Below are 26057 nucleotides of genomic sequence, written 5' to 3' on the forward strand. Positions count from 1 at the left end.
GGAGAAAAATCCGCGCTAGCACAATCCAACCCGCAGAGGGCCGAGATAATAAGCAGGCGTCGAGTCGGACGGGAAAGGATGATTTATGCAAAGCACCAACCACTACCTTCAGCGAATTCTGCACTAAATGGTGTAGCAGCAGCAACGGCAGTACTTCCTATTCACTCATGTACATTCTTTTTTTTATTCCAAGAGATGGAAAAACTGGCCAACACTTCTGTGATAGATTTATTAGCGCAACAGCAATAACTCATTTTGCCACTTGACCAATCCTAATCGTCGCCTTGGTCTGCTTGGCTAAGAGCTCACGAGCGTACGCTCTCCGCAGACGGAAGGTGGGCGATTGGGGCATCTAGCTGAAGACTGTGAAGGCTGCTATACAAATGCTTCCTTTCTCAACTCTAATCAAAAAGTTGTCACAAATAGAGAAATGATAAGCAAGGCACGGTCGGCATGAGACAGGATGTGAGTGCTTGGCTTGTTTTATTTTACTCTGCAGCTCACCTGCTCTAGAAAGATAAATACATCATATGCAGAGGAAAGCGTCTATAATAATTGCGCAAAAGTAGATCACTTGCAGCGTACGTCAGAGTTGAATCAAATGCTTTTTCTTTGTGTTTGAATGAAAGAAATGTTGTCATCATTCGTCTTTTACTACAATTGATAACAAAAGGAACCTTTTTACACCTAAACAACAGATATTATTGTTACAAAACATATTTACTACTTCGACAGAGCTTAGAAAGTTAATATTTTTGTTAATAATTGAAAGTATTAGAGATGTTTTACTCCTTTAAAAAACAGTTAATTAGATCTTTGTTTTTACATGTTCTTCTTGTAAAGACTTTACGTAAATACCATTTTTACGACCCACAGATTTGAAAATGTAGTCCAAGTGCTCATTTACACCAATTTATACTTACACATTTATTTATTTCATTACCATTTTTTATCAAATGTCTTTAATTTCTTTCAATTTTCCTTAATCATAAATAAGATTTCAAACACGTATAGAATTTCATTAGTTTTCCAATAAAGTTATTTATTTCTGCACTGTACAATTTCCACTGCTCAGCGGAACACTTATGTACAATCATTCCATTCTGTCTCGATAAAACTCAAGATCGGGATAAGTTGTGACACCTATTTACACTATCTCTGTCTGTCTGTCTGCAGCTCGTGCGCACAGTAATAATCAATCTTACTCTTTCTCTCTTTTCCTTCCCTCTTGCTTTTCACCTTCTTTGTAATAGTAATAGTACACACATCAGCCTTTCGTGTAGTAGGTAAGTGCATTAGGTGTTCGAAAATCAAACAATCATTTTAAAACCCCAAAAGAAAGAGTACTAAGAGGTAGGAAAAAGTGCTCCGTAGTAAGCGGTACAATGTCTTTGGCCAGCGGACCCTGTGGAACCCGAAATATAGAATCTCTTTCCTTGCTCTCACCCCCCCCCTTGCCCTCCCCCCTACTTTTGTGCAAGTTTGGCATCTTGGAGAATGTGAGAGGCCCTTGGTGGAGCAGATGCCCAACCCTGAAGGCCACTGCCAAACCCTTTTAAGGACAGTTTGCCTGCAAAGTGTGTGTGTATGTTTCTGGTGTGCGAGTATGTGTGTTTTAGTAGTGAGTGTGAGTTTTGTGGAGTTTGTGAGTGTGCTCCCGTTGCGCCATTCGGCCCAGCCGATCAATTGGACGGAATGTCCCGACGCACGTTGACACACACACGCGCGTACTGCGCACTCTATCAGCCAACGCCGGACAGCATCTGTTTGGTGTAGCTCGAGAACAGAAGGTGCTTGGAGAAGTTGGCCAGCCGATCGGCGTCCGCCTTCTCGAACGTGCTCGCATTGCTGCTCGGCAGGGACGACGGCGACGAGTTGGATTCCTCGCCCTCGCTGTGACTGTGGGTGCTTCGGTTCGATTCCCCTTCGTGGCTCGAGCCGGTGTCTTCGTGCGTCTTCATGTGTGCCTTCAGGTTGCAGGCAAGCGCGAACGATTTGTTGCAGATTTCACAAACGTGTGGTTTATCACCTGTGAGCCAAAGAGAACGAGAGAGAGAAAGGTAGAGAGGGAGAGAAAGAAGAAAACTTTAATAACGAGAAAAAACCGTGCAGAGGACTTGCCTCATCTTCAATTGAAAAGAAAACGATTCAATCGCCCCGACATTAGGTACAATTGCACACGACGACCTTCTTCCCCTTCCCATGCGCAATCACGCAATCACTCAGCGCGCCAACGCGAACAGCAGGCATAAGACAACCCACCGCGACCGGACGATAAGCGTAACAATAACGACATCATAATGCAGCAGTAATCATAAATTATCCTTCGCGCGACGACAACATCCCCCTCTTCCCTTCGCGATGGCGAGCGCATAGCAATGACCGCATTAATAAAAGCGTGCCACAGCTTCCATGCCGAGCCCGAGAGGATCAATTCGATGCAGCACAAAGACACGGTGGTGGCTTGGGAGGCAAGAATAGGTGCCTTCATGTTTACAAGCGCTAGAACACGGTGCCGCTGACAATCGGTGCAATTCATCTGACGCCTTGCTGAAATGACGGATGGCAAGAGCGGCATGATTGACCTGCTTCGGGCACCTGAAGGGCTCGGATCGGCAGATATCCCTGCCCTTGCCAATCTTAGACAATTGGCAGCATTGCATTGTGCAGGGGATGAATCGGACACGATTCGCAGTCGCTTGAAATTTATCTTCTGTTTTGCATGAGACGCTAAAGAGTTGGAATGATATGAAGCTATTATAATTTGCCTTTAAAAATGACCTCATGTCTAATGTCTTCGACAACAACCTCAACAAACATTCCTTAGAACAGCGCTGAATGGCTCAACGCTACCGATGAGACATTTAGGGTTTTAATCAACAAAAATCTCATCAATTTCCGTTTCCAACCTCTTCCACGACTCACCGAGAATGTGGACGCGCAGCATCAATCACGCCTTTAACACCTCATCACTGGCCAGCAGCCAGTAGCTGTGTGTAGGGCTGCTGTCGGTGACCCTCTCCCACGTTGACGCAATGTTCCCCCGCGGTGCACGCATCCAGCCGAGAAGGCCGCGCTACCGTACTTGCTTCGTTTGATCACGTCCGACGGCTTTCTGCCTCATCATCAATCGACCATCTACCGGTGCTGCAGAGTTCGTCTCGTAATCGAACAAACAAAAACCGAACTTCTTGCACTGGTACATTCCCGTACAGCACACGGGCGTCAAACGTCTTCATCGTTGCGTTGCGTCAAATTGATGCTCTAATGCCACCCAAGCAGCGCAGCTTCCTCTAATGTAGCGCCTTAATGAAGCGTGAATTTTCTTCCGGCAATGAATGAACGAAGTATGAGCTGCTCGAGGCAAAAACTCGCCTTCGAACGAACGAGAACAAGCTGAATCGTTAGTACAGGTGCCCCGTTTCAAGTCTCTTTGAAGGAGGTAACAACTCGTAAAAAACCATCATCTCTGGCATTTATTAATCGAGATGATTTTCAAACTTCCTTCAGCTGCCATCCCGTGTTGGCCCAGAGCGTTCTTGATTGAGATGTTGCTTGGTCTCAGATCTCAAGCTGCTAACTCCATATTCCCTTTTTGTAACATTTTTTTACGAGAGAGAAAACACCCTATCCTAGGATCCGATTTCACCGAGTCATGCTCGTTTTGAATTTATCTACTTTCACCTCCACATCCCCACCCCCCCAGCAAACTGGCGGGTGATCAATTTCTGTGGTCGTTAAAAGCCGATGTTTCCCGATAGCAGGCAGCCCATTTGCAGTTGCGTGGCCCTTTTTCCATTCTTTCATTTTCATCCCATTTCCTAGGAGGAAACTGTTCGTGTAAGGTCCTGCACGAAGAACAAAACGAAAGGTTCAGTAGAAAGAAAGTCAGGAAGAGGAGCACTTCACTTTGACAAACTGGGTTGAGGGTCGATATTTCAAATAGTTTATCTCTTCCAATCAGCCAACCAATTCTGACAGGATAAGAAGGTGCGTGATAGCCCCCGGAGGGTTGCGTTAAACGTAAAAGAAAATAAGGACCACTATCGCAGGCGGCGGTTTCCAAATGTTACCTTTTTTGGACGAAATGCCCTAATGGGTAAAGGTTGCGTGTGATGATGCAACAGGTTGCAGGACAAGAACAACCCTCTAACGAAACGTAACAGGTGATTTCGATCCTCAACGTGCATGTTATCAGTAGCACTCAACCCACAGCAGAGAGGATGTGACAGGACTGTGTGCGAGAACAAAGCACGAAACACGGACTGCGCTTACCTGTGTGAAGGAAGAGGTGATTCTTCAGGTTCGTTTGCTTGGAGAAGCCTCGGGAGCAGATGTGACACTTGAACGGCCAGGACCCGTTGTGGACGTACATGTGCGACTTGAGATCACCCGGCGTCGGGAAGGACTTGGAGCAGAGGCTGCATTTGTGTGGTTTGTCCTGTACGGAGGAATAGGAGGAATGGGAAGAAAGAGAGAAGAAAACAACATGATACGATAAGTAACGAGCTCTATGCCGGACGGAGATCAAACGAAATTAAGAAGCTAAATGTCATGCCGTCTGCGGGGCACGGACGCGCGCAAGAAATAAATCACCACTATCTTGGCCAACCGCCCACGCTGCCGCCGGTTTGGGAATGGTCCGTTGAGTTCATCACCGCTGACCGCGCAATGGCAGGACAGCTCAATTTAGCTGGCCGTCCCGGGACAGTGACAACATTAAGCCCTGACTTTGATTGATGGAACGCAGATCGAACGGGCTAGATTTGGAACACACCGGTAGTGTCCCTGCCCTGCCCAGCGAGCATTTGAATGTTCCACAGAAACTGAGCGGGCGCATTATACGCTCTCCCGATTTGGTGATCGATTCGAACTCTCCCTTACCTTGATGTGCGTCATCCGGTGGTAGTAGAGGTTGGAGCTGGCGGTGAACCGTTTGCCGCACACCTGACACTGGTGCGGCTTCTCCCCGGAGTGTATCCGGACGTGCGTGTTGAGCGAGCTGGACGTGCTGAAGCCCTTGCCGCACACGCCACACACGTGCGGCTTTTCGCCGGTGTGCGTGCGCATATGGCGCTTCAGCAGGCTGGGCCGATCGAACGCCTTGCCGCACACCTCGCACGGTAGCATGGCCCGCTCGGACCGTGCTGAGGGGCGCGCCTTGGGGGATGCTCTCGATCCGGGTCCGCTCGAGATGGCGGCCAGCTCCAGATCCAGTGCACCTTCGCAGCGATCGCCGCCGCCCGTGCTGGCTCCGGACGAGATCGAGATCGATGAGTCGTCGCCCGATACCGACTTGTGCTCATCTTCGGCGCCCGAGGACGGTGAGATCGGTAACATCACCCGCGACAGGAGCGACGTCGAAAGGTCCAGCGGTGAGTCTGCGAAAGAGTTTGGAGAGAGAGAGAGACGGTCTTGCTAAGCGATCGCACAGAGGTAGTTCAGGACATGCGGATTTGCTCCTTCCAGTCGCGCTGTGTTGCTACACTTAACGCCTCGTTTATTAATCGACGATCATTAGCGCTAATCTAGCACATTCATTTCACACCGCTTCATTAATTGTGCAGTCGGGAGCTTTATCATTTGCCACAGCAACACACACACATACAGTCCCACGCTGCAACCGGTAAGCTTCCTGGCACTGCCACCAGCACTGGTGACAGGAAATTAATTCCCATCGGTGGCTGTGCGAACCAAAGTGTTATGGAAATCAGTTTCGGGCTTAATTACTCCCGATTTTCCCTCGGGCTCAGGCAGGCGCGGTTTTACTCGAAACTCCGAACTCTCCAGAAAGGAGATCATTATAAATGCCTTTGAGTTAGCACTCGGACTGGGATAAACCGTGCAGTCGGACTCGAAAGGTGCAACAACAAGCTGCAGCTGCCAAAGCAACAAAGGAAATGGCCATGTGAGTTGCGGAATTCTCGCGAGGTCGGGAAACAGGGGAATGCCACCAGTCCGTACGACGCGGCCCAATATCTCGAAGGGTAATCTACCGAATTATTTCAATTATTTTCTTGTTAAGAAACACAACACTCATTTGTGTGTATTAATTTAAGCGCTCTTTCGGGGCCGTGAGCTGGAGGAGTCGGGCACAACAACATCTCCTCCAAGCCCATGATCCCGATTACACAAACGAGAGCCGGCTATTATTGATAAAATCACTATTTTATTTATTACGAAAAATCGCTCTTGCAGTACCGAACGACCGGGTGTGTGTGTGTGTGTGTGTGTGTGTATGGTGCGTGGCATTGGAAGCTGAACACACACACACTGTGATGGGTGAAATGAATGCTATCTGAGATAGGCCGCGAGATGATCTTTCGCGAGGGCTTTTGTTTCTTTTGCGACTCCCCGTAAATGGCGAGAGGCGCTGCTTACCTTCGAGGATCGAGTCCATCGTTTGGCGGTACAGCTGACTGCGCATCCGGATGAAGAAGAGCTCCTCCGGGCCCTCGGGCAGGTAGTAGACGACCAGCTCCTGGTGCGACGGGATCGGCTTCACGATCTCGTAGATCGGCTCACCCTTCACCTTGGCGCAGACCACGTTCACCTGCGGCCCGTACGTTTCCGACACTCGCAGGAACCGGATCCAGTTGCAGTGGCGTACCGTTCGTCCATTAATGCTGGTGATCTCGTCGTACAGTCCAAACCGGTGTCGAATCTGTAGTGAAAAAGAAGAATCTATGGTTATTGTGATGCTCTAACAACCTGCTAGATGACAACGAGGTGTTAAAAGGAGGGCAAATGGTCATTTCCTGTGTACGCTTTCACTCAACTCTGCGTGATTTACCCTTCCAAAGTGATGACGATCATGCATCGCTAGTGACAGCTCGTAATGCCTTAATTAATGACCCTGTTACGCCCCCTTTTAATGTGCTTTCCCCTACCCTGAGATACGCCTCGTTCCACTCTGGTGCACTATCCGACACAACCAACCCCAGGGTAATTCGTTCCCCTCTCTTGTGATTTATGAAAAATTACTCAACCATGTAACCACCGACACTTACACCGAGCATTCCGCACACCGAGGGTGGCTAGATCGTTCTCCTTCTCTTCTCTTTTAACGCGTTAAACTATTGTCACTTTACATGGCCACGCACCATCTCCCCACTCCATCGTTCTCCCCACACCAAAAGACGTAAAAAGACGCTTAACGAGTGTAAACATCCGTCTTCCCCTGTCCAAGAACTTCCCACCGATCGCCTCCGTTCACCCTTAGGCGATACATATCTAAGTGGACACAGCGAAGTGAACGAGGAAAAGCCGGCCAGACCATTCATGATTCCCGATCGATACAGATCGAAATTACAAATGTTGGATAATATATTTCGATGCCCACCTGCCGGCCACGGGTACGAGCAGTCGCTTTCCCAAGCGATCGCCCGTCGATCGATCGTTCCAATCGCCATTACTGCCCGGGCCAAAGATTGCAGAAATGTTTATGAATATATATGAGGAGATAAAATAAATTTCCGCTTCGCGCTACTTGTTGCTGTCGCGGAAGATGCCCCACGATGACGACGCTGGACCAGCGCCTCGTATCAGCAGACGCGCGATCGCCACTCTCGGGAACAGGAAGAAAAAAGATCGAGGAAAAGTGATACCGAAATGATGATCATAATTTGCAATTTCGCTGTTCTACCGATCGTCGCTCGAAAGGCGGCCGAGGGCATGCGAAAGACATTACCGATTCCCGGGAAGTCAACAAACCCTTTCAATGGGATGATGCATGCCATAAAAACGATCGATGGCCGAATTTTGTCCCTACAAGACCTTGAATAAATGCCATCATCGGCCCAAATATGTGTTGGAGATGATTACTGATCCCTTCATTCTCGCCGATGATTATGAAGGAAAAATGCTTTTGATCCATGGGTTGATGTAGCGCATAATGGGAAATTCCCCTTTGAAAATATGTTGGGACTACTCTTCGTAGAATAAACGTATGAGAAATTTAAGGGCTTACAAGAAATTTTTGGAGGTATTTTTAATAGGAACTTGTCTTCAAGGGACACTCTTCATCTGTCTTTACCACTACTATGTACTCCATGTGAGGTACCGTTGCTCCATGGTTCTTTAGAGCCAACGGAACGTTAATCTACCATTCAACCAATGAAAATCATGTTCTGTCATCATACAACTCATGCAAAACCAGTTCACCGCTCATAACACACCAAGATGTTCTGGGTTCATTTCTCAACGATCGCAAATAGCGTTGCTGTCAAGTGAAAGAATTGTCACTGCAGATTGTTCTCTGATTTATCAGTCCATTCCAAGCTCCCACTCGTCTACATTCCAGCTTCTTGGTGATTTATTCTAGCACACACACTAACAACCCACCAAGCCACACTGCCAATCGCGATGCCTCGCCCAATTCCACGCGACACGATCAACCTGATGGAGGAAAATAAATTGTGTGTTTGACAATTTATGCACAATTATCGCATTTGATTTATGAATATGAGAGACACTTTGCTATGCCATTTTTGCGTTGAGGTTCGACTATTGCGTTGGGAACGAATCTACTCGTGCAGACAATCCCGTTCTAATATGCAGACAGACAACTGGAGTGGAGAGTAGGAAAACTAGTTTCGCTTCCTGCGTTCTGGCGGCCATTGGCACCACCACCGAAACGATGGTTTATTGATTTATTCGTTTATTATCAGATTTTCGGTGGAATAGGAAACGAATCAGAAGAGACTCGGCTCCTATTAATTTCCGAAACAAACTACTCGCACTGATCCACCCCATCACCAGTCGATCCTTCCGATTATCCAGAATAACCATAAAGATCGATAGCATCCTGCACGAACGATCATCATTAAATGAGATACTCTCAGGGGAAACTCCCGGGGTGGGAGCAATAAGATACGTACCGACGATAGACATATTCGGTCCATCGACTTTCGGCAGTAAAATAACGGATTGCCATAAAAATGACTCCAATAAAGCACGGCATCGCTCATCGATCTCTTCAAACGGTGGACGGTTGTTTATGTCTTGAGTTCTTCGTTCAAGCTTCTTGCGTTGTGCTGGCGTATCCAGAGGTCAGCGGGAGATAGATTTTAGACGCACATAAACTTCAATTTGTTCCGGAGCCATGGGAGACGCCATTCTTGGAGTGGATATCATTCTCAAAGCACGCTAGCCATGGGTCAAACGCCTTGGTATGGAACCATGCTGGGATCGCAATCAGATTCTAGCATCTAGTTGAAATACGATACAAGACGTACTACTGTATCGGAGGCTCCACCAGCGTGGCAACGCGTTCATCATCCGAATTGAGCTATTTGTTCTACAGCGAGTGTACGAATATCTTTTACTCTTGTTTCAGACGTTTGTCATGTTTCTTTTCGTTGTTTTCACTTGATCTAATACTAAGGCTTTCCACGTAGCTTATAAAAGAAGCACATTGCTACTCTCAAGGTCAGATTCGAAGCAGTCGAATGATAACAAAGAGCAAGACGCTAGTGAAACACGAATAGCAAGAATAACCAGGCCACGGAAACAATTGCAAGATGATCACGTTTTTCCAATTTCCTTCCTCACTTTCTGACCGCAAACTGATTTAGAGCTACGTTTGATTATTTGCTTAGAATGAGCTCTTCCTTGGCACGCGTCCCATTCACAAACGAAGAAGACACGCACAAAGCATCCCGGACCCATCCCAAACCCGCCGACCTGCGCAAGATGAGCACAAACATGGGAATTACCAAACTGATCCAGAACAAAAGAATCATAACTTCACAACAAAAGCCCTGACTCATTTTCGGTAATGAACGCAACCGAGAACATTATCGGATATTCTGGCCAGTTAGCTCTTCCGGCACTGCTTCTGGTTAGCCGGCGACGGCAAGGCTGATTAGCCAGAATGAGCTTTTGGTTTCCTTTGCGGTTCGCCTTTCACCGACCACCGGCCAAAGTCGTGATCAATTTATCTTTCAAATTAATATTTATTAGCTCTAAAACGATCACCCAACTGGCTGGCGTCCCCGACCAGGAAGAACAACAAGCTCCGAAAACCCGACAAATGACACTAATTTAGAGCTTCCTCACATGCTCTGTTCTCCCAACTTCTTAGCTTCTGTGACCCTCGTAAATCTCGTCGCGACGATCGCAACCGCCAATTTCAACGCTCCAAATGATCCAAACAACAAACCCATAGACTTCCTCACGAGTCTTCTGAGCCATCGGAATGCCTTGTTGGAAATAGATTTGGTTTCAATTAATTTTCTCCACACAACCAGAGACTCCCGGTCGACCACAGAGCAGGGATCAGCGTTCCGGTACGTGGAAAGGCTTTCAGAGAGCTTAACACGGTCGTGATGTACTCGGACCACGAAGAAGCCCACTGACTCTTTTATGCAAATGAACGGTCGGACCTTTTATCTCGGGATCACCGTGTGAGGATCAGCGGCTACAAGAACAACTGAATTTGGAGCCTAATGTCACGGCACTCGGTCGATCGTGGAGGCTGCGTCGGAGCTAATCCAGTAGCCACCAGGCCGAGAGCATTCCTCAAGCCAGAAGCGACGCCAGGCGAAGTGTGAGAGGAGACTCAATTAAACCGTTGTAAGAGCGCCTTCGAACAAAAGTTTCCAACGAACGTATCGACCACTTCACGGATGTCTTTATTAGCGATTGAGTTGTTCCAACGGTAGCCAAGATGCACGACCCAAACACACATCGCAACAACTGTAACATCGATTCCGCCAGCAGACGGTAACAGTACATCCCAATGCAGTCTCAAGTCTCGAACTGGACTGGAACGAGTCTTGGAAAGATGTATGATACCATTGGCGTGAGTGAGTTTGGCTCTATGGTTTCTGGTCCTGTTTCCGTTGCGCGAGTGCAGTATCTCTGCGCATTATGCATAATTAAGTAATTGTTTAATTACAAAACTCGAAACGTGTTTGCTTCTGGTGCATTGTCGCTGCCAACGGGAGAAAGTCCCGCTGTTCCGCAACAACTCAATTGCGCACAAGTCGTTCCCGGTGATTCACGCGACTCATTTGCATCCCGGACCACAGACGGCTAGTAGAACCGGCATGCAACCCAGAAGCAGCGGGCTCTAAAATCCAATCTTTATTTGCACAATTATCATAAAGATCCCGAGTGTATTTGTGTGCGTGTCGGGTCGGCTTACAATTCGCGATGGGTTGCCAATTCAATAACCATAACTGTCAGATGATCGAGTGAATGAGAATGGAAGGACCAGATCAAACAGAGTCGCGCTGGTCGGCGCGCCGTCTTTGCTCTGTCTCTTGGCTTTGCGTGTGCTGCTCTTCTGCAACCGGATGAGGACGATTATGATACGAGCTGGGACACTTTGACATGCAACTCGCTGGCACTGACTTCTGTCTTTGCCCTTGATTTTCCACCACTTTCCTTCGCTCGTACGTTCTTCGTTACTTCCCCCTTTGCGACAGCTGACAGACGGATCCGAGGATCGATGCATCGACGGGAACGTTCTCACGCTCACGCTGTACCGCAGACGCCGAGAGGAGCCTGTTCGGGTTCTCAGGACACCGATCTTAAGTACAGAATTTATGGACCATCAACCGGGCGACCTTCTCAAGGAAAGGGTATCGGTATAGCACCTGACCATTGGATCAGAAAACGGAGCCAGTATCAATAACACTGACCATGATGCAAGACCAGAGGATTAGTCCTGCATTCCGGCGAATGGATCGAACGAAAAAGGATTCGATTACGGAAACATGATCCAGAAAGTGAGGTTAAGACTTTCGCCGGATAGTCGATCGATGTCAGGCGATGTCAGTTTCTCCGATGATCGATGGAACAGCATCAGGTGTCCTCCAAGCCATCTATCAAACCTTACAGTCAACCTACCCGTTTGCCCGGTAGCTCAGAGGCAAAGAAAGTCGGTTGATCTGTGTTTGGTCGAAGAAATAATTAAAAATCAATCAACCAACTCCCGGGGACGGGCTTTGTTTTGGTCGAACGGTAGGACTTTCTAAATAGCTATGCTTCTTTGTGGTGTTTGCGTTTGATTAATACATTCACACATTGATGGATCTCTTCTTGGGCGATCGTGTGTCCTAAGCTCTGTCCCACGATCACATCGCAAGAACTAAGTGAACCGTCCAAGGCAACAGCAAATCTCCCTCTCGGTGTGTGACAACTAGACAAAGAGAAGATATTTATTATCATTGCCGCTGTCCACAGCGCTCACGAGACCCTTTATGGAAGCGAAGTCGTGTCCACGCGTCTCGAAATGCATATTCGTCCATGCACTTAGATTAAAATATTGGCTGGACAACTCCCAACAAGCTTTGGACCTCCATGCTTTGGAGTTGGCGGTCCAGTCAACTAGAACGACGCACTGGGAAGTGGATTTCATGTCTCAACGCCTTCAATCCCTGTCTCAAGAGCAAGGTGTAGGCATATCGAGCACGTTGTCCAGGTGTCGAGTTGTCATTGATTAGGTTGTCACAGCAAAAAAGCGACCCTGTCCACCAAACACACTCGACTGTGGGAATTGACTCTGATCGCCACATTCGGCTTGGTTACAAATTCCGCAAGGCTTTCCGCTTACTTCCACCGTCGACGTCGCCGTCGCGATGCAATCCATCGACTCTTTCTACGCTACCGACGAATTTATGACCCCAAGCACGGTAAGCCATAAATGCAGCACTCAAATCCCGACTTTTAGCCGAAATGTTTCACACGCCTTCCGTTCTGTTCCTCTTGTCCGAACGGCACGGCGGCTCGATCGAAGATTTGATGCAACGACCCAAGCACCGTTTCCAAAGCGCATCGAAAGGTGATCAATTAGCGATCGTTCGCTCGGAAATGGGAGCGGGCTGCAGGATCAAATCCAATGCTGCACCTGCACCTGCAGAAACCATTCCTAACGATCCTTCCTTTTTAATGGCCAGGAATCTCGATCCTTTGTTACGGTTCTCGGATTCATTTGGCCTCCTTCTTTCCGATCGATCACCAGGCAGAACCTTTTTTCAGGTTTCTTGTGATGCACTTCCCCATAACCCAAATTCGTCATTATCGGCGCCATCTATCTCGAATTGGCCAAAGGGACCGGTCGTCTCGTGCTGTTTCTGCCTTTTTCTTATGCCGCTTTGCAACGCCCCGTTTGTTGGATGTCTCGTGTAGTAAAAAGTCGGACCACTTCAAGTTCAAGTTTGTGAGACAATTTCCCGTCAACGTGCCGCGGCTAATGCCACAACAAGCTTAGGTCATTCACGCTGACACTCTAGAGACGCAATCTGAGCTAATTGTGTTGCATTATGTGACTCGCGCGGGGTTCGTTTAAGAGGGGAGCTTTATCTCATAAATAAATTATGCAAAATCCTCTTTACACCCTTCGTCGCATTGATTCTCTAGTGAAAGTAATGCACCCGAAATAATAATAATAATTCCACAGCTCGGCAAGTTCAACGTCCGCTTATCATGTAGTAGTCGTGGCTTGATTATGGAAATTGTAGCCCTCTACGCCATCGGGCCATGGGTTGTATACCATTCACAGTGAGGTTGTTGGCACCTGTTTCGCACAGGGCTTTGCGACCGGGTTGAACCAGCGCGCACCCAGTTAGTTCCAGAGCGCTCAGCTAATTGATGCAGTCATTTCTATTTCAAGCTTGCGAGGAATGTTTCTCTATTATTTAACCGCTCCGTGTCTCATAATTCTACGAGCAGCGGGGGAGAGAGAAGAGCAACAGTTTTTTACCCTACAGCAGCAACTTTTTCATTTTATTATGAACTATTCCACCTTCCCCCGTGCACCAAATGATCGTGTGCGGTGAAATTAAAAGTGCAATGAAACAAACGCTTTGTTACTCATTTGCCAGAGTGGTTAGACCATCTTTAATTGATTTGTGAGTACATGATCGAATGAGGGATCGCACAACTTGTCTAGCTAGGGGGTTTCCCATACATCCCATAATTGGAGTAGCAGCAGCAGCTACTTCAAGCCTTGCTAGACACTCCGGTATGCTGTGGCTCGCAAGAAAGGAAACAACATCGTGTAAATGAACCATCGTACGCTTCGTTGATTAATTGAAGAACTGGATATGTATACCGCCTTCTATGGGCCTCATGGACGGGCGTACGATGTACTTTTTTGCAATATACTACGCATCAACAATCCAATTCAATCACAACCATAAACCACGGCGTATCTAATAGTGGAATGATTTTATCTTCCCTTTTTCCACTGATAAGCGATCACAAAAACCGGCTCAAAGTGCATGCAATACAAACGCAACGGTTTTGCAACGCCTTTTTGTTTCCCACATACCGAGCAGATCCGCTCGGTCAGGTGTGTTGGTTTGTGTGGTTGCACCTTAATTACCCTGTTGAACTTCTTCCAGAACGTTTCCCCCTTTTTACCTTTTATCGTGGGAACATCGCGATAAGATGCGGGCTAGCACTTGTTGAATATTAAACAACGAGGGAGACGAGTAACATCTTCACCCTTCGAGCCGAAACCAGATCGGAACTAACCCTCTTCCGAATAGGAAGCGGCGGTGCACTAAATTAAGACTCCCTCCCGAAACCCGAACCCCCGAAAAGTTCTTAATGTCACTAACGGTCAACGGCAGAACCTGAGCACACCCTCCTAGGGGTGCGTCTTTAAGAAAGTGACCATTCCTTGTGCGGGATTGCGTCCCCCACACAAACACTCACACAAACACACACCAAAGTGAGGGTTGTTTTCTTTAAGACGTTCCCGTTTTCTCACGGTCATGGGAGGGTGCGTTTTCTTTCACACCTCGTTGACTTTCCTTGGGCTCTCACGTTGCTCAGCCCGGTGTATCGAGCCGTGCGCAGACGGGGATGTGCCACGGAACAAAGCGATGGAAACCTGACTTTAACGGACTTTAACGGACACTCTTTTTTGCGCTTTAACTTTAGCTACAGGTGCTTTAAACCTGCCCTGTTTGCCTTACACTACTGTAAAGTTCTAGAAAACGGTTACTTACGTCATCCTCCTCGATGGTGGAGTAAACGTCCAAATTGTCGATGCGCACCGTGCCTTGGAAAGGATAGCACAGCGTTCCTTGCGGGATGCTCGTGTTCGACCACACGGTGGCCGTCTGTTCGCGGGAGTTGCGGGCACCCACACCCGTCACAGCCAGTGCAAACTCCTGCGGTATTAACACACACGTTTCCATGTTCGTATTTTGTTGTTTTCCCCCTGTTTCTTATGTAAAATGTCCCTTTTGTCGCTGTAAAGCACCCGTCACTTCCTCAATGCAAAACTCAACCTCACTCGCGTACGAAATCACTGTTACTATCGAAATCACTACCAAAATCACTCCAACTGTCACGCACGGCGAAGCAAAAGGAAACCTCGAAAACACTGGGCGGATGATCTTCGATCACTACCATAGACTCTTGAAGCGAACAAATAACTACTAAACTACAGGTACGGATTGCAGCTACGTTTTCATTGCTGTTTTGTGTCGATCGTTCGACCGGCCGGTACTACTGCTTCCATCACGCACGAATGCTGCGCACACCGACGGCTCATGCAAAACACTTGAAATCTGTCAGTCAGTCACCATTTCTTTTACCGGTGGCCTTACTGGTCTCTTGTTGTCACGCTCTCGGTAGTCACTGCATCGAACTGGATTGATTGTCGAAGCAAAAGGAAAAAAGGCTATCGCAAAACAACACCGTAAACACCGAATTCCAATAATATCGAAAGACTTCGCACGATAAGCGACGAACCTCTTTTGCGAACAACGAAATGCTGTCTACAGAAGATAGAAAGATTCTTCCTTCCTGTTTTTTTTTAAATATAAACTGTGCAGCGGTCCCGAGTACGACCCGCTTGCGACGACGTTTGCACAAATACTGGCCACCGGAGATCGTCGCGATCTGCCCGTGACCTTCCCGTCTGTCTCTGTGTGTCGAAGCCCGGGCAGCATTCGATCCGCGGCGATCACACGCTCTCCATCCCTTTTCTCGATCCCGATCGGACCGGAGCTGTCTCGCTCACGCTCGCCGCCGGGCGCAGTAAAGGCTCGCCATAAAGCTCGCCTTAACTGTAGCAGCCGCGGCGGCACATTGCGCATGCTGTTGCGCATACCAACGCACACAGCCGCACCGAAACCCGAAGCTTGCGCGATCCGAAACCTGCTGCGATCGGAAACCTGCCGCACAGGGTTCGAAGGGCTATCGAGGATCGAGTAAGGTGCCTGCGGTTGTTGCCGTTTGCTTCATTCTACCCATTTTCCGATCCCAAGGAGCGATGGAACGGACGGACGGACTGGGGAAAAGGGAGCAACAAAAGCACCACCGGTGGTGACTTCTTCACCGCCTTTGCTTTGTTGTGTATGTGTGTTACGGTCGCGGTTTATGCTTCAGTTGACTTCTCTGCTTTGCGCTGCCTGTTCGCTGTCTCCTCCCTTATTTGGGCGAAAGATGGCAACAGTGTGCAGAGTGGCAACGAACGGTGAAGCCTCCCCTACATCTTACACGAGCAGCAAAACGCACACTCTTACACTGGGCAAAGCTCCTTAAGAAACGGACCAGTTTCTTATGCTCCAAAAGCTTTCCAGCCCCTATTCGAAAGCTTTTTCTTATGCTGCCTCTCCCCCCATAGCAGAAGATTGTTCGCTCGTTCGGGTGGTGCGCGCGATCGGGAACCCAGTGGGAGCGGTCACTGCCAACTGGGCCGCGCTCTGATTGGTTCAAATCACGGTCGCGATCGCGAGCTATGGTCCCGGAATGGTGGGACGGATTCCGTGTGTGTGTGTATGTGCTTCATTGATCCGATTCGCATTACGTTTCACGCTCGATCGATCGTGCACACGGTGCAAGCTTTAGCTAACCGGATAGCTGACTACTGAGCGCTTTAACTTCATTTCAAGGGGTCTGCAGGCTACTGTAAAGAAATTACTGTCATTTAATCTGTTTAGGAAGCAACTGGAAAGAATTGGAAGAAGGAAATTGTTTTTTTAATGTTATAATTTTTTTATTGTTTCATGCGATCAACAAATTATGATTAGTAGGTATTTCGTGGATTTTTTATTGATTGATAAAGGTACACTGTTGGAAAATCATTATGTATTGATAGAACAAAACCATTTATTAAAAATGACACAAAGCAGTGATTGGTGTGCGATTTAGATTTTGTTTGTTCCATTTTGCTTTACTTTCCTAGTTTTTCTTTGTATTCTATGGCTATTTAGCCTTTTAAATATTCCAATATCCAATTGGAATTGGATCCTTTTTCCAATATCCTCAATATAAATAGTATTTTTTATGAATTCCTACATCCTGATAGATTTGTAGACTCCGCGAGGCAAGTCATTTGTTTCTTGTTTGTTTGTTTGTTTGTTTATATATTGTGTTCTATAGTATTTGTGCTCGATTAGTTCCTACTAAGAGTGCACATGAGACCGGTAACGTAATCTTACAGGCATTGCGAGTTTTAAATCCAAACAAATATGTAAAAATAATGTTAAGTATTATTCTTTCACTTGTACAGAATGAAGCTTCTCATTGTTACGTCCTTTTGCCAGCATTTCACCTTCCCAAACCCATATTCAATCGTCCAGCAGTGCATAAATAATCATCTCCCATCAACTTTGTTGAACTGGCGATATGAAATTTATATCGCATCCGATCTTCATTACCATACACGAACAATGTAAATCAAAGCCCATTTCCATCGTGCATATCTTTACACCACCACCTCCACTGACACTTTACCCCTCCTCAAACCGATTCATCACGAAACCAAAGTTCGAGTTACTTAACCAGCAAAACGGCCACTACATCCCCCACCCCCGGGACGACCTTTACGGCGCGCTTACCGCGACGGAAACATGTCAACCTCTCATGCCAGTTCATTCAAACAATTGCGATCGTTTGACTTTTATCACTCAATTCGTGCCGCTGTCGCGCCCGCCAGACCCGTCAGCACGTCACCGGGCATACACACCGCGCGCGCGAGAGGTGTCAGTGAATTGCTGTCAAAACTGCGAACGTTTTCATTCTTCAACTTGAAGCTGTCAGCCTCCACGCTCCACGCGGGACCTGACTTGGCTGCGATTTTGCGGGCTGACGCCACCATCGATTTCCACCCGCTCAGCAAACAAACAAACAAAAAAGAGCAGAAAATAATAACAACAAGCTACTGCAACAACAGAGAGTGCGACCGGTGGGAAAAACAATACGATCCAAATGCCTCCGATGAGTCTTGCCAGCAGCGAGTTCTCTGCAGCCCCGTTTGGGGGTTCGCTATACGCTTTTCTTTTTTGCTTTAAGTCAGCCACTGTATCCACCGCTTTTCGATGTTTTTGTTTCGCTTAATTCAAGCGCTCAAAAGCGCTCTCTTCATACGCGGGGCGAGTTGCCGCCGCCGAAGCCAAAGCGCCGGTCACACATCACTCCACTATCACGCGCGATGCCCCGGACCCGGTGCAGGCTGACGGAAAACATGGCAGTTCGACGTGCCGACGTTCACCGCACGACGGCTGCAACTGCAGTGAAAAGATCTCCTTTCCATCCCTCGCTCTCCACCCTTGCAGCACGATCGGGCCTAGGGAAAAAGGCAAGTTTCGCTCCGCAAAAGGGCGAAAGAAAAACCACATCACTGCCAGTTGAAATTAAACGCAATAAAATACTCTCCTGGACGCTTGGAAATATTAAAAGGCTGTCAATTTCATGTGTCATGGGGTTTCGGTTGGGGCGCTCACGATGCTTTTCTGGCCCTGTTGCATCCGGTGCGGGGGAAAAAAAACCACGAACTTCTTCACCGGACAACCCCGAACGTAAGGGAAGAAGTCACTTCATTCACTGCGGACCATCGTCTGCAAAGTTTTCGCGCAACGAGAAGCGGATGGGAACCGTTCTGAATGGGCTGTGGCCTTGCATCATTCAATGCGCCGCCAACTCCAAATGCCTCCTCGCTGGCAGCTCGAATTCGAGAGCTTCCTTTTGCTCCCTCCGTGCACCGGATGTTTATTATTTATTCAAAATTCATTCAATTCGATCGACTGTTTTTCCCCTGCCGGGGGGGTGGAGGCAGTTTGCCTGCGGATTCACACAATCCCACAATGATTGACGTACGTATGGGCACGATCGATCGTGCTGCGCCCGTACTTGACCGATTATGCACAGCTCCGGTTTTGTTTTTTTGTTGGCCCTGCTCGTCCTTTTCGACTGCAGATATTCAAATCCTTGACCTCGAGCTGCTTCTCAATGTGGTTGCTTTCCAATCGGGTTCATGATTTATCCTTACGGACTTCCATCAAGGTCTAAAGCTCCAGAAAACTCAAAATTTGCATATATTTATTTTGTGCGAACACACAGATGGTCCTTATAAAGGTGTACCGAAACCCGAAAGGAAATTGATTGCTCCCCAAACGAAGGAACAAAACTATATTAAAAACCAAACTCTGCAAAGACACTTTATGATACAATGTCATACTGCTTCTTGTCCTTCTCTCAGTCAAAATTAATTCCATAATCTGCGATGATAAACAACTTTTGCTTGCTTGCGGATTAGAGCGATATCTCCTGCTTTTGATGGCTTCCACTGTTGGCCGAAAGGGCATCCTTTCCCTCCGCGACTTTTCGTGCTCGGAACAGGCTGACCAGCAGAAGCAGCTCTTCAAAAAGGCCGGACAGCTGGCTTGGTGGACCGACCGCCAGCGCGCATGGGTGGGCTGTGGTTATTAGATGGACATGTTTACTACACCACACGCATCAACCCCCCCATCTCCTCGTTGGCCCATTCTTTGCGTCTCCGACATGTGCGCGAGCCTTCGCGTCGGGCAGTAGACCACGCCGCCGCCGCCGCCAGTAGCACAACGGCACCACGCCACAGCTATAAGCGAAATCTCCCGATCATCGTAAGCATCGTTAGAGACAATGTTTTCACTCCCGTTTAGAGACTGCAGAAGGGGATGTGAATGGATTTGGACGAACATCTCGTCTACAGCACATGCGGCTACATGCCCAGCCTAGATAACGATCTGGTAGACATAAATCTTTTTCAATCTATTTAAAATTAATGTTATAGTTAGGCTAGCGCCTTTTTGCCTCTGGAATCGGGGAGAAGCACTTGTTACGGGCCTTCTCTCTGTCTCTCTCTTTCTCCGATCCACTAATGGATCTTTTTCGATGATGTTCCTCCCAAAATACAGTAGAAAAAAAAACTCATCTCTTGGGGGAGGGAACGGCCTTCTTTTCTCTGATCAGCTACTACCACCACAGTAGCCTCCCGGCCTCCGTTCATCAGGCTGTGTGCCTCAGACGACGGTTCATAGTGGAAGATTCGTTCGATCGTTTCTAAGCGCTGCTAAGCCGTTACCCTGCCGTCTATTAGTGTTCAGCGCGCACGGCAAGCTATGGGGACGGTAGAGAGCGTGGACTACCGAACACTTTGAGGACGAATTTTAAACGCTTGGATCGTTTTTAACCACCTCCGAGCCAGGGAGCAGGGACAGGCAAGGACAGGGAAGAGTGCTTTCTCGCTTGAGCGCGATGAGAAATTCATCAAATCAGTTTGTACAACATTAATGTATGGTAAATTTATGCACATACATTGTCTAAATGGATCCCGACTGGACGGGCCGGAAAGGATGGAAAGCCTCCAAATCCTTCCACACAGGTCCGTGCTGGGAAGGGAAGAAACACGAGTAGCGTCACATAACAGGCTGACGCCGGTGTGAAGATGGTTCGTAAAATGAAGATTAAATTTATGTTCTAGAAAGTATTAGAATTTTAAAATTGTTTTTTTTTTTAAGAATTAAATGACAATTTTAACTTATTTAAAGCTAATTTTATGCCACACTTTAAGACATATAGGATACATCCTGTCATAACTAATTCATCAAAATGATGATCAATTTATGACAAATTGAACCAAAAATTTCCACATATTGAACCAAATTTACTAAAAACATTAAAAAAACAACAATCAATAATCAAACATATTGATCCTCGTAGTACTAATACAATCAAAACTTGCTTAAATATCATAGAATACGGTCCTTCTTCGTCATCTCCGTCCCATTTGCCGTGAACCATTTACTGTTTAGCTTCCATCAAAACACAGCCTCCAAGCAACGGCTCCATCTATCGCACCATTTCGTAGACACAGCCACGGAAAACCACAGTAGCCAAAGCTCAATCTTCGTCCACTACAGACACTGTCTCACAGGACCACCACCACCACCATCGGTCTCAATACTCATCCCCCAATCCCCTCCGAGCGCACGGTTCGTCGTCTGCAGCGAACCAATGATTTACATAAAATTGATTCCGATTAAATGACCGCACCGTCGAACCGTCGCGCGTACTTTTAGTCCCTAATGTTTTATTATAATAAACATCTTCGTGCCGATGTCCAAACCGCGCTGGCTGGACGCGTATTTCGGTGGACGCGAGACGACCGATGTGTTGTTCGAACGATCGCAATCGCCGCGCCATCCTTCGCATTGACGTACGGGAAGACCGCGATAGCCGGAGCAGCAAGAACGGCCCAGCAGACACACGAACACCGGACCGGACGGACAGATTATGAATTGAAATGTGACAGTGCCACTTGTATTACGCCCCATGCGGACGTATTACGCGTTCGTGGCGAGCGTGTTGTCAGCTGACCGTTCTGTCTGCCCGCTTGCGGAATCACCTTCGGCACCGCACTTTGCATGTCATTCGCTGAAAGTGTTCGTCTGCCTGTGCCTGTTCGTTGCTGATTCTTCGTTACTACGGTGCTTGTGCCATTCCCTTATCCGTCGTTTGGGTCGTTTGGGTGTGTGCTGTTGTTCTTGTTTCACTCTTTGATCAGCACATCTTCTGCACACCGCAAGCCTCACTCCCGCTCTAATAGACCTTTTTCTCGGTCGATCACACTTTGTCGATCGTGCGCTCGGCTTGTGCGCTAATCACGATTTTGTAATTTGCAAAACCGGCAATTTTCGCTCCCTTCACCTTCCGTGTACCGATGCTGCGGCCAGGAGGAAACACGAAAAATCAAACCAAGTGCATCATGCAAATGCAGGTTTTCTTTTTTTTGCCTCATGCCAATGTTGCCCTGGTGGTGGTGCAGGCGGCTACCGCGCAAGAGACTGCTTCCGCTACGCGATCGGCAGTTCTACCATGCGCACGGTTCTAACCCGATCGTTTACGCGCGCGCACTCCTCGCCCAAGTGCGTGCCACGGTCGTGATCGTGCCTTCAGCCAAAACTGACCGACCGACGCTGCCAACCGTTCGCCGGAAAACAGGGTGCAACTGTTTTTGAGGATGGTTTTTTTTTATTATTTTGCCCCCTGGTAAACCATGCGCACGAGCGAACGATTTAATATTGTTCACTTTGCCAAACTGCGGCAGGTTTCGTTTTGCATACCGACAGACACACACACGCACGCTAAACGCAAATTCGTCATTAACGTTCCGGCACGTACGGCAGCGCCATTAGAATATGAGCCTGCACCAGAAAAAAAAAACAAAAAAGCAGCAAACTTTGGTCGCGCCAAACTTCCGAAATAGATCATTAACGGTTGCGGAGAGACCGGAATCGGGTTGGTAGTGTTAGTATTGGAATGAATTATTTGCCCATTGCGTGTCAACCTGCGTAGGAATGCTTGCCCTAAAGCTTCTGGATGCAGCAAAATAACCCGCAAATTGCAGACACACACACACACATACTCTAATGAAAACGTTTTGATTACTGCCGAGTTTTTCGGTGCACCCGTGGGGCGAAAAGCATTATTCATTCTGAACGCGATGATAAAATGTTTTATGAAGCATTTTTTACTCATTTTTAACGATAGAATTAAACATTCAATTTATTTCTGTTCTTGCTCTGCGTGGAAGAAATCAAGAACTTTCTGTTTTACACCTTGAGCTTAAGGACAGTGGATCGAAGTGTATCGATCAGTCTCGATCAGTGGTTGGCACCACCGGTCGATCGGCCTCTATCCTTGTTCTAGGAATTCTCCCATTGGCCCTACCTCATACCTTTCTAATGGAAATTAAAACCTCTCTAATCCCCGTGGATTCCATCTAACGGCACACACAAGCGCACCGAGTGTGGAACTTCAGGAGGGTGAAAAAAAAAAACGGTTCCCTCATAGGAAAGTGAAAACCAGAAGGTGCAATTTAAGGATGCGCCTTGCTTCGCTTCTCCTATTTTCTGCTCTCCGTCTTTGCTTTCTTTCTTCAAATTTTCCACCCCACACAAAAAATCACCTGCTTCTTCACCGCGAAGATGCGCGCTGCTTGCCGTTGCAGGTGGACATGTGATTAAGGATCAACGTTTTATGTGTGGTGTGGAGTACGTTTTATGTTGCGCACAGCCAGGCTCACCGGGGCACTTCTGGGTAATGATCGGCTCGGAACGCTGCACTTCTCGCGCGGCATCACAACCATTAAATCATCTATTTATGGTTGGGCCGATGCTCGCCAGTGCTGCACAAACTCGACGGGCGACCCAAAAAACGACACGTGTTTCTGTGTGTTTCAGCCACAGAGAAAGAGATCACTGTAAAACCTATTTATCTGTTTGTGCTAATTGTTAACCATATTCATGGGCTGACTATTCCGAGATCCGTACCAGAAGGCATCTGCCTCGACCATCCTGTTCATTACAGGATGCTATAAAATCATGTTTATGCCCGCAAAACTATGGCTGACGGGGAATTGTTTCGTTTTACGCACAATGGTGCGCACGGTTTTATTGTTTTGCGCAATTATTCTTTCTTTATTTCGGGGCGCCAGTTTTGTATTTTTAATGCAAAAAGGTCGTTAAGTTTCTGCACCTTGAGTTGCGTAATAACGTACAGTTTTTAAGGATCTTTTGCAAGCAAAAATGAATGCTCCAAAGTATTTACATTAATTATTATAATACAACACGAACAAAAATGTGGCGTAACTTTACGGGATGGCTTTCACTGGTATTATGACCAGTTATTATTATAATGAACAGAAAAAGTGTACATTTGTGACGAACTCACTTGCTCAACAACCTCTAAAATCTAATTATTGCTTCTGTCTGCTGCAGGAATATTCAGGACCACTCTCAGTGTTCTGAGTGCCAATTATCCTGATCAATAACTGCGGACGAGCTTACGCCAATTATTGAACAATTTAAATGAACAGTGCTCAAAATTTACATCAACAAAAAGCATAAATAGTGCAATAAAATGTAATTATTAATTGAATGTTTTATCATTAAATCTGTCAGGACTTTCTACTGCATAGTCTACTTCACAGACTTCATGTATCTTCAAAAAGAGCTGCAGATAAACGCTTCTATACACAAGCAATGTTCATCCACCTAAACCTCATTCCACTCGCAGCTCGAGGGAGCATACCGATCTGTACCGAAACTGCTCCACGTCATGTGCAAACAAGAACGGTAGTGCTTTTTAATAACACACCATATCGCTCAAGCAGGCCAACGCAGGCCCCAACCACACTGACAGCAAACCGACAGCAGCAGCACACATTGCCAACATTGCCTTCCATCCCAAAAGCTGCCTGCTCCCTCGGGGGAAAAATTCTTTCACAAATCCCGAAAAAAAACTCCCCTCACTGCTGCTGCTAATGATACCCTTGTGTGCGCTGTGGACTAGGGGATTTATTTCGAAGCGTCGGGTGCTTCTGCTGCCCCTGTAGCGCCCGGTTTGATTCCTGCGCAAAGCGCCTCCGTACCTTCTACGACGCGGTGGGCTCGAGATTTGTGATCCATTTTTACCCCCTTCCTCTTCTTCTTCTTCTTTTCGCATCAATTTCCAACTGCTCCAACGCCCGCAAGCTGTTGAAGCTGTTTGGTGGCGGTGCGTTTTCTTAGGAAGTGTAAACGAGCCGTTGGGCGAGCCGGCCGTCTTAAACAAGCATTAAATCTCGACTAAATTCCGCTTCCGCACAGGGCTATAATCAAGGGGCCGGGGCCTGTGCCAATGCGGTTCGTGACTCGGCTCGACCACCCCACACACACACACGCACGCAAACACGTGCTACTTGGGACTCCACCGACGGTTGCCGGCTAATGCGGAGCCAGCCAAGCCTTGCCTACCTTTGTGCGCACCCGAAGTGATATTTAAATTCATACTTCCAAAAAACACACACACACACACCGATCTACACCGGATTATTAAGCGCCCGGAATGTCCCTGAGCGTCTTCTCCGTAAGTTGGAGTCGGATTCTTAAAATATCCTTTTTTTGAAAAAAAAAAGAAACCTTTTGCTTGCTCACCTCCCGGAGGCTAGTTACTCATTCGCGTCCAAGTTTCTGTCCATGGATTTTTTTTTTCACCAGAATCTCTGCGCAATCGTGTGCAATATTGCACACGTTAGAATTCCGGCGAAAAATTCAAACCTACCCCGGCGGCTAATTGCACTCTACCATGCAAAAACGCACCAGCACAGTGGGGGGGGGGGTTCTTTTTGGGATTTTCTGAGAGATGTCTGCATTTGCCGCAAGCATCCCGTGCCGAAAATTACCACTCTGAGTCTGTGTGTGTGTGTGTGGTATGGGCGAGTGGTGATTTTTCATTTTATTAGATTACCTTCGCTGGTTATGTATCACGCACCCAAACCGAACCAAAAAGCTTCGATTGATTTGTGCCAAACAGGGGGGTGAAAGATGCAAGCGGCCGATACAAACCACCAGTAGCACCTTTCACTTTTATCCGATCGCCAATCATAATCATCGATATGCTAGAATTAGCGATAATGATCTCTCCTTTCCGAGCAGACAGAGCGAGAGCGAGAGAGGGAGAAAATTGAACCCCCTCCGGCAGGCTCCCCCTATTAAAACGAACCACCAAAAAGGACCCGCAAGGTAGGCGCTTGGCAAAATTTGTCTAATACTTTAATACCATCTAATTCCTCGCCAGGCTGCTGCTAGATTCCAGGCCAACCACCACTGACCGACACGCTTGCGTGTCCCGAGTACAGGGAGAAACCCCCGGTGAACCTCACCGTCGCCGAACGGAAGGTGAAAATAAATCGTGAAATCGATACCTGTAATAATAAATTATAAATAATCATTCAATTTAATGATATTATTTATGAATATACGGTATTGGCTCGCGATACTTGC

At 47.4% G+C, this 26057-nt stretch overlaps 2 protein-coding genes across 2 annotated transcripts in view; one reads left to right on the plus strand and one right to left on the minus strand.

The window, feature by feature from the left end:
• The window catches only part of LOC120954785 (zinc finger protein 235-like), a 241899-nt gene that overhangs the window by 170480 nt on the left and 45362 nt on the right, over window positions 1-26057 (plus strand). The window lies entirely within an intron of this gene.
• On the minus strand, window positions 1017-16070 carry LOC120954786 (zinc finger protein 74-like). The gene is made up of 5 exons (XM_040375026.2): window positions 14967-16070; window positions 6382-6664; window positions 4885-5381; window positions 4276-4441; window positions 1017-2029 (listed from the first exon to the last, which is right to left on the minus strand). Exons 1-5 carry the CDS (start codon window positions 15156-15158, stop codon window positions 1743-1745), a joined length of 1425 nt encoding a protein of 474 aa, XP_040230960.1. The 5' UTR covers window positions 15159-16070; the 3' UTR covers window positions 1017-1742.

The sequence above is a fragment of the Anopheles coluzzii genome, chromosome 3 (assembly GCF_943734685.1).
Source record: "Anopheles coluzzii chromosome 3, AcolN3, whole genome shotgun sequence".
Classification (NCBI taxonomy): Eukaryota; Metazoa; Arthropoda; class Insecta; order Diptera; family Culicidae; genus Anopheles; species Anopheles coluzzii.

Bases quoted from the DNA above. Each gene is read 5' to 3' on its own strand.
- LOC120954786 (XM_040375026.2), bottom strand. From the start codon at position 15,158: ATGGAAACGTGTGTGTTAATACCGCAGGAGTTTGCACTGGCTGTGACG. The intron at 5,382-6,381 runs GTAAGCAGCGCC...ACTCTTTCGCAG, and splicing joins GATGGACTCGATCCTCGAAG to ACTCACCGCTGGACCTTTCG. The intron at 4,442-4,884 runs GTAAGGGAGAGT...TCCTCCGTACAG, and splicing joins ACCGGATGACGCACATCAAG to GACAAACCACACAAATGCAG.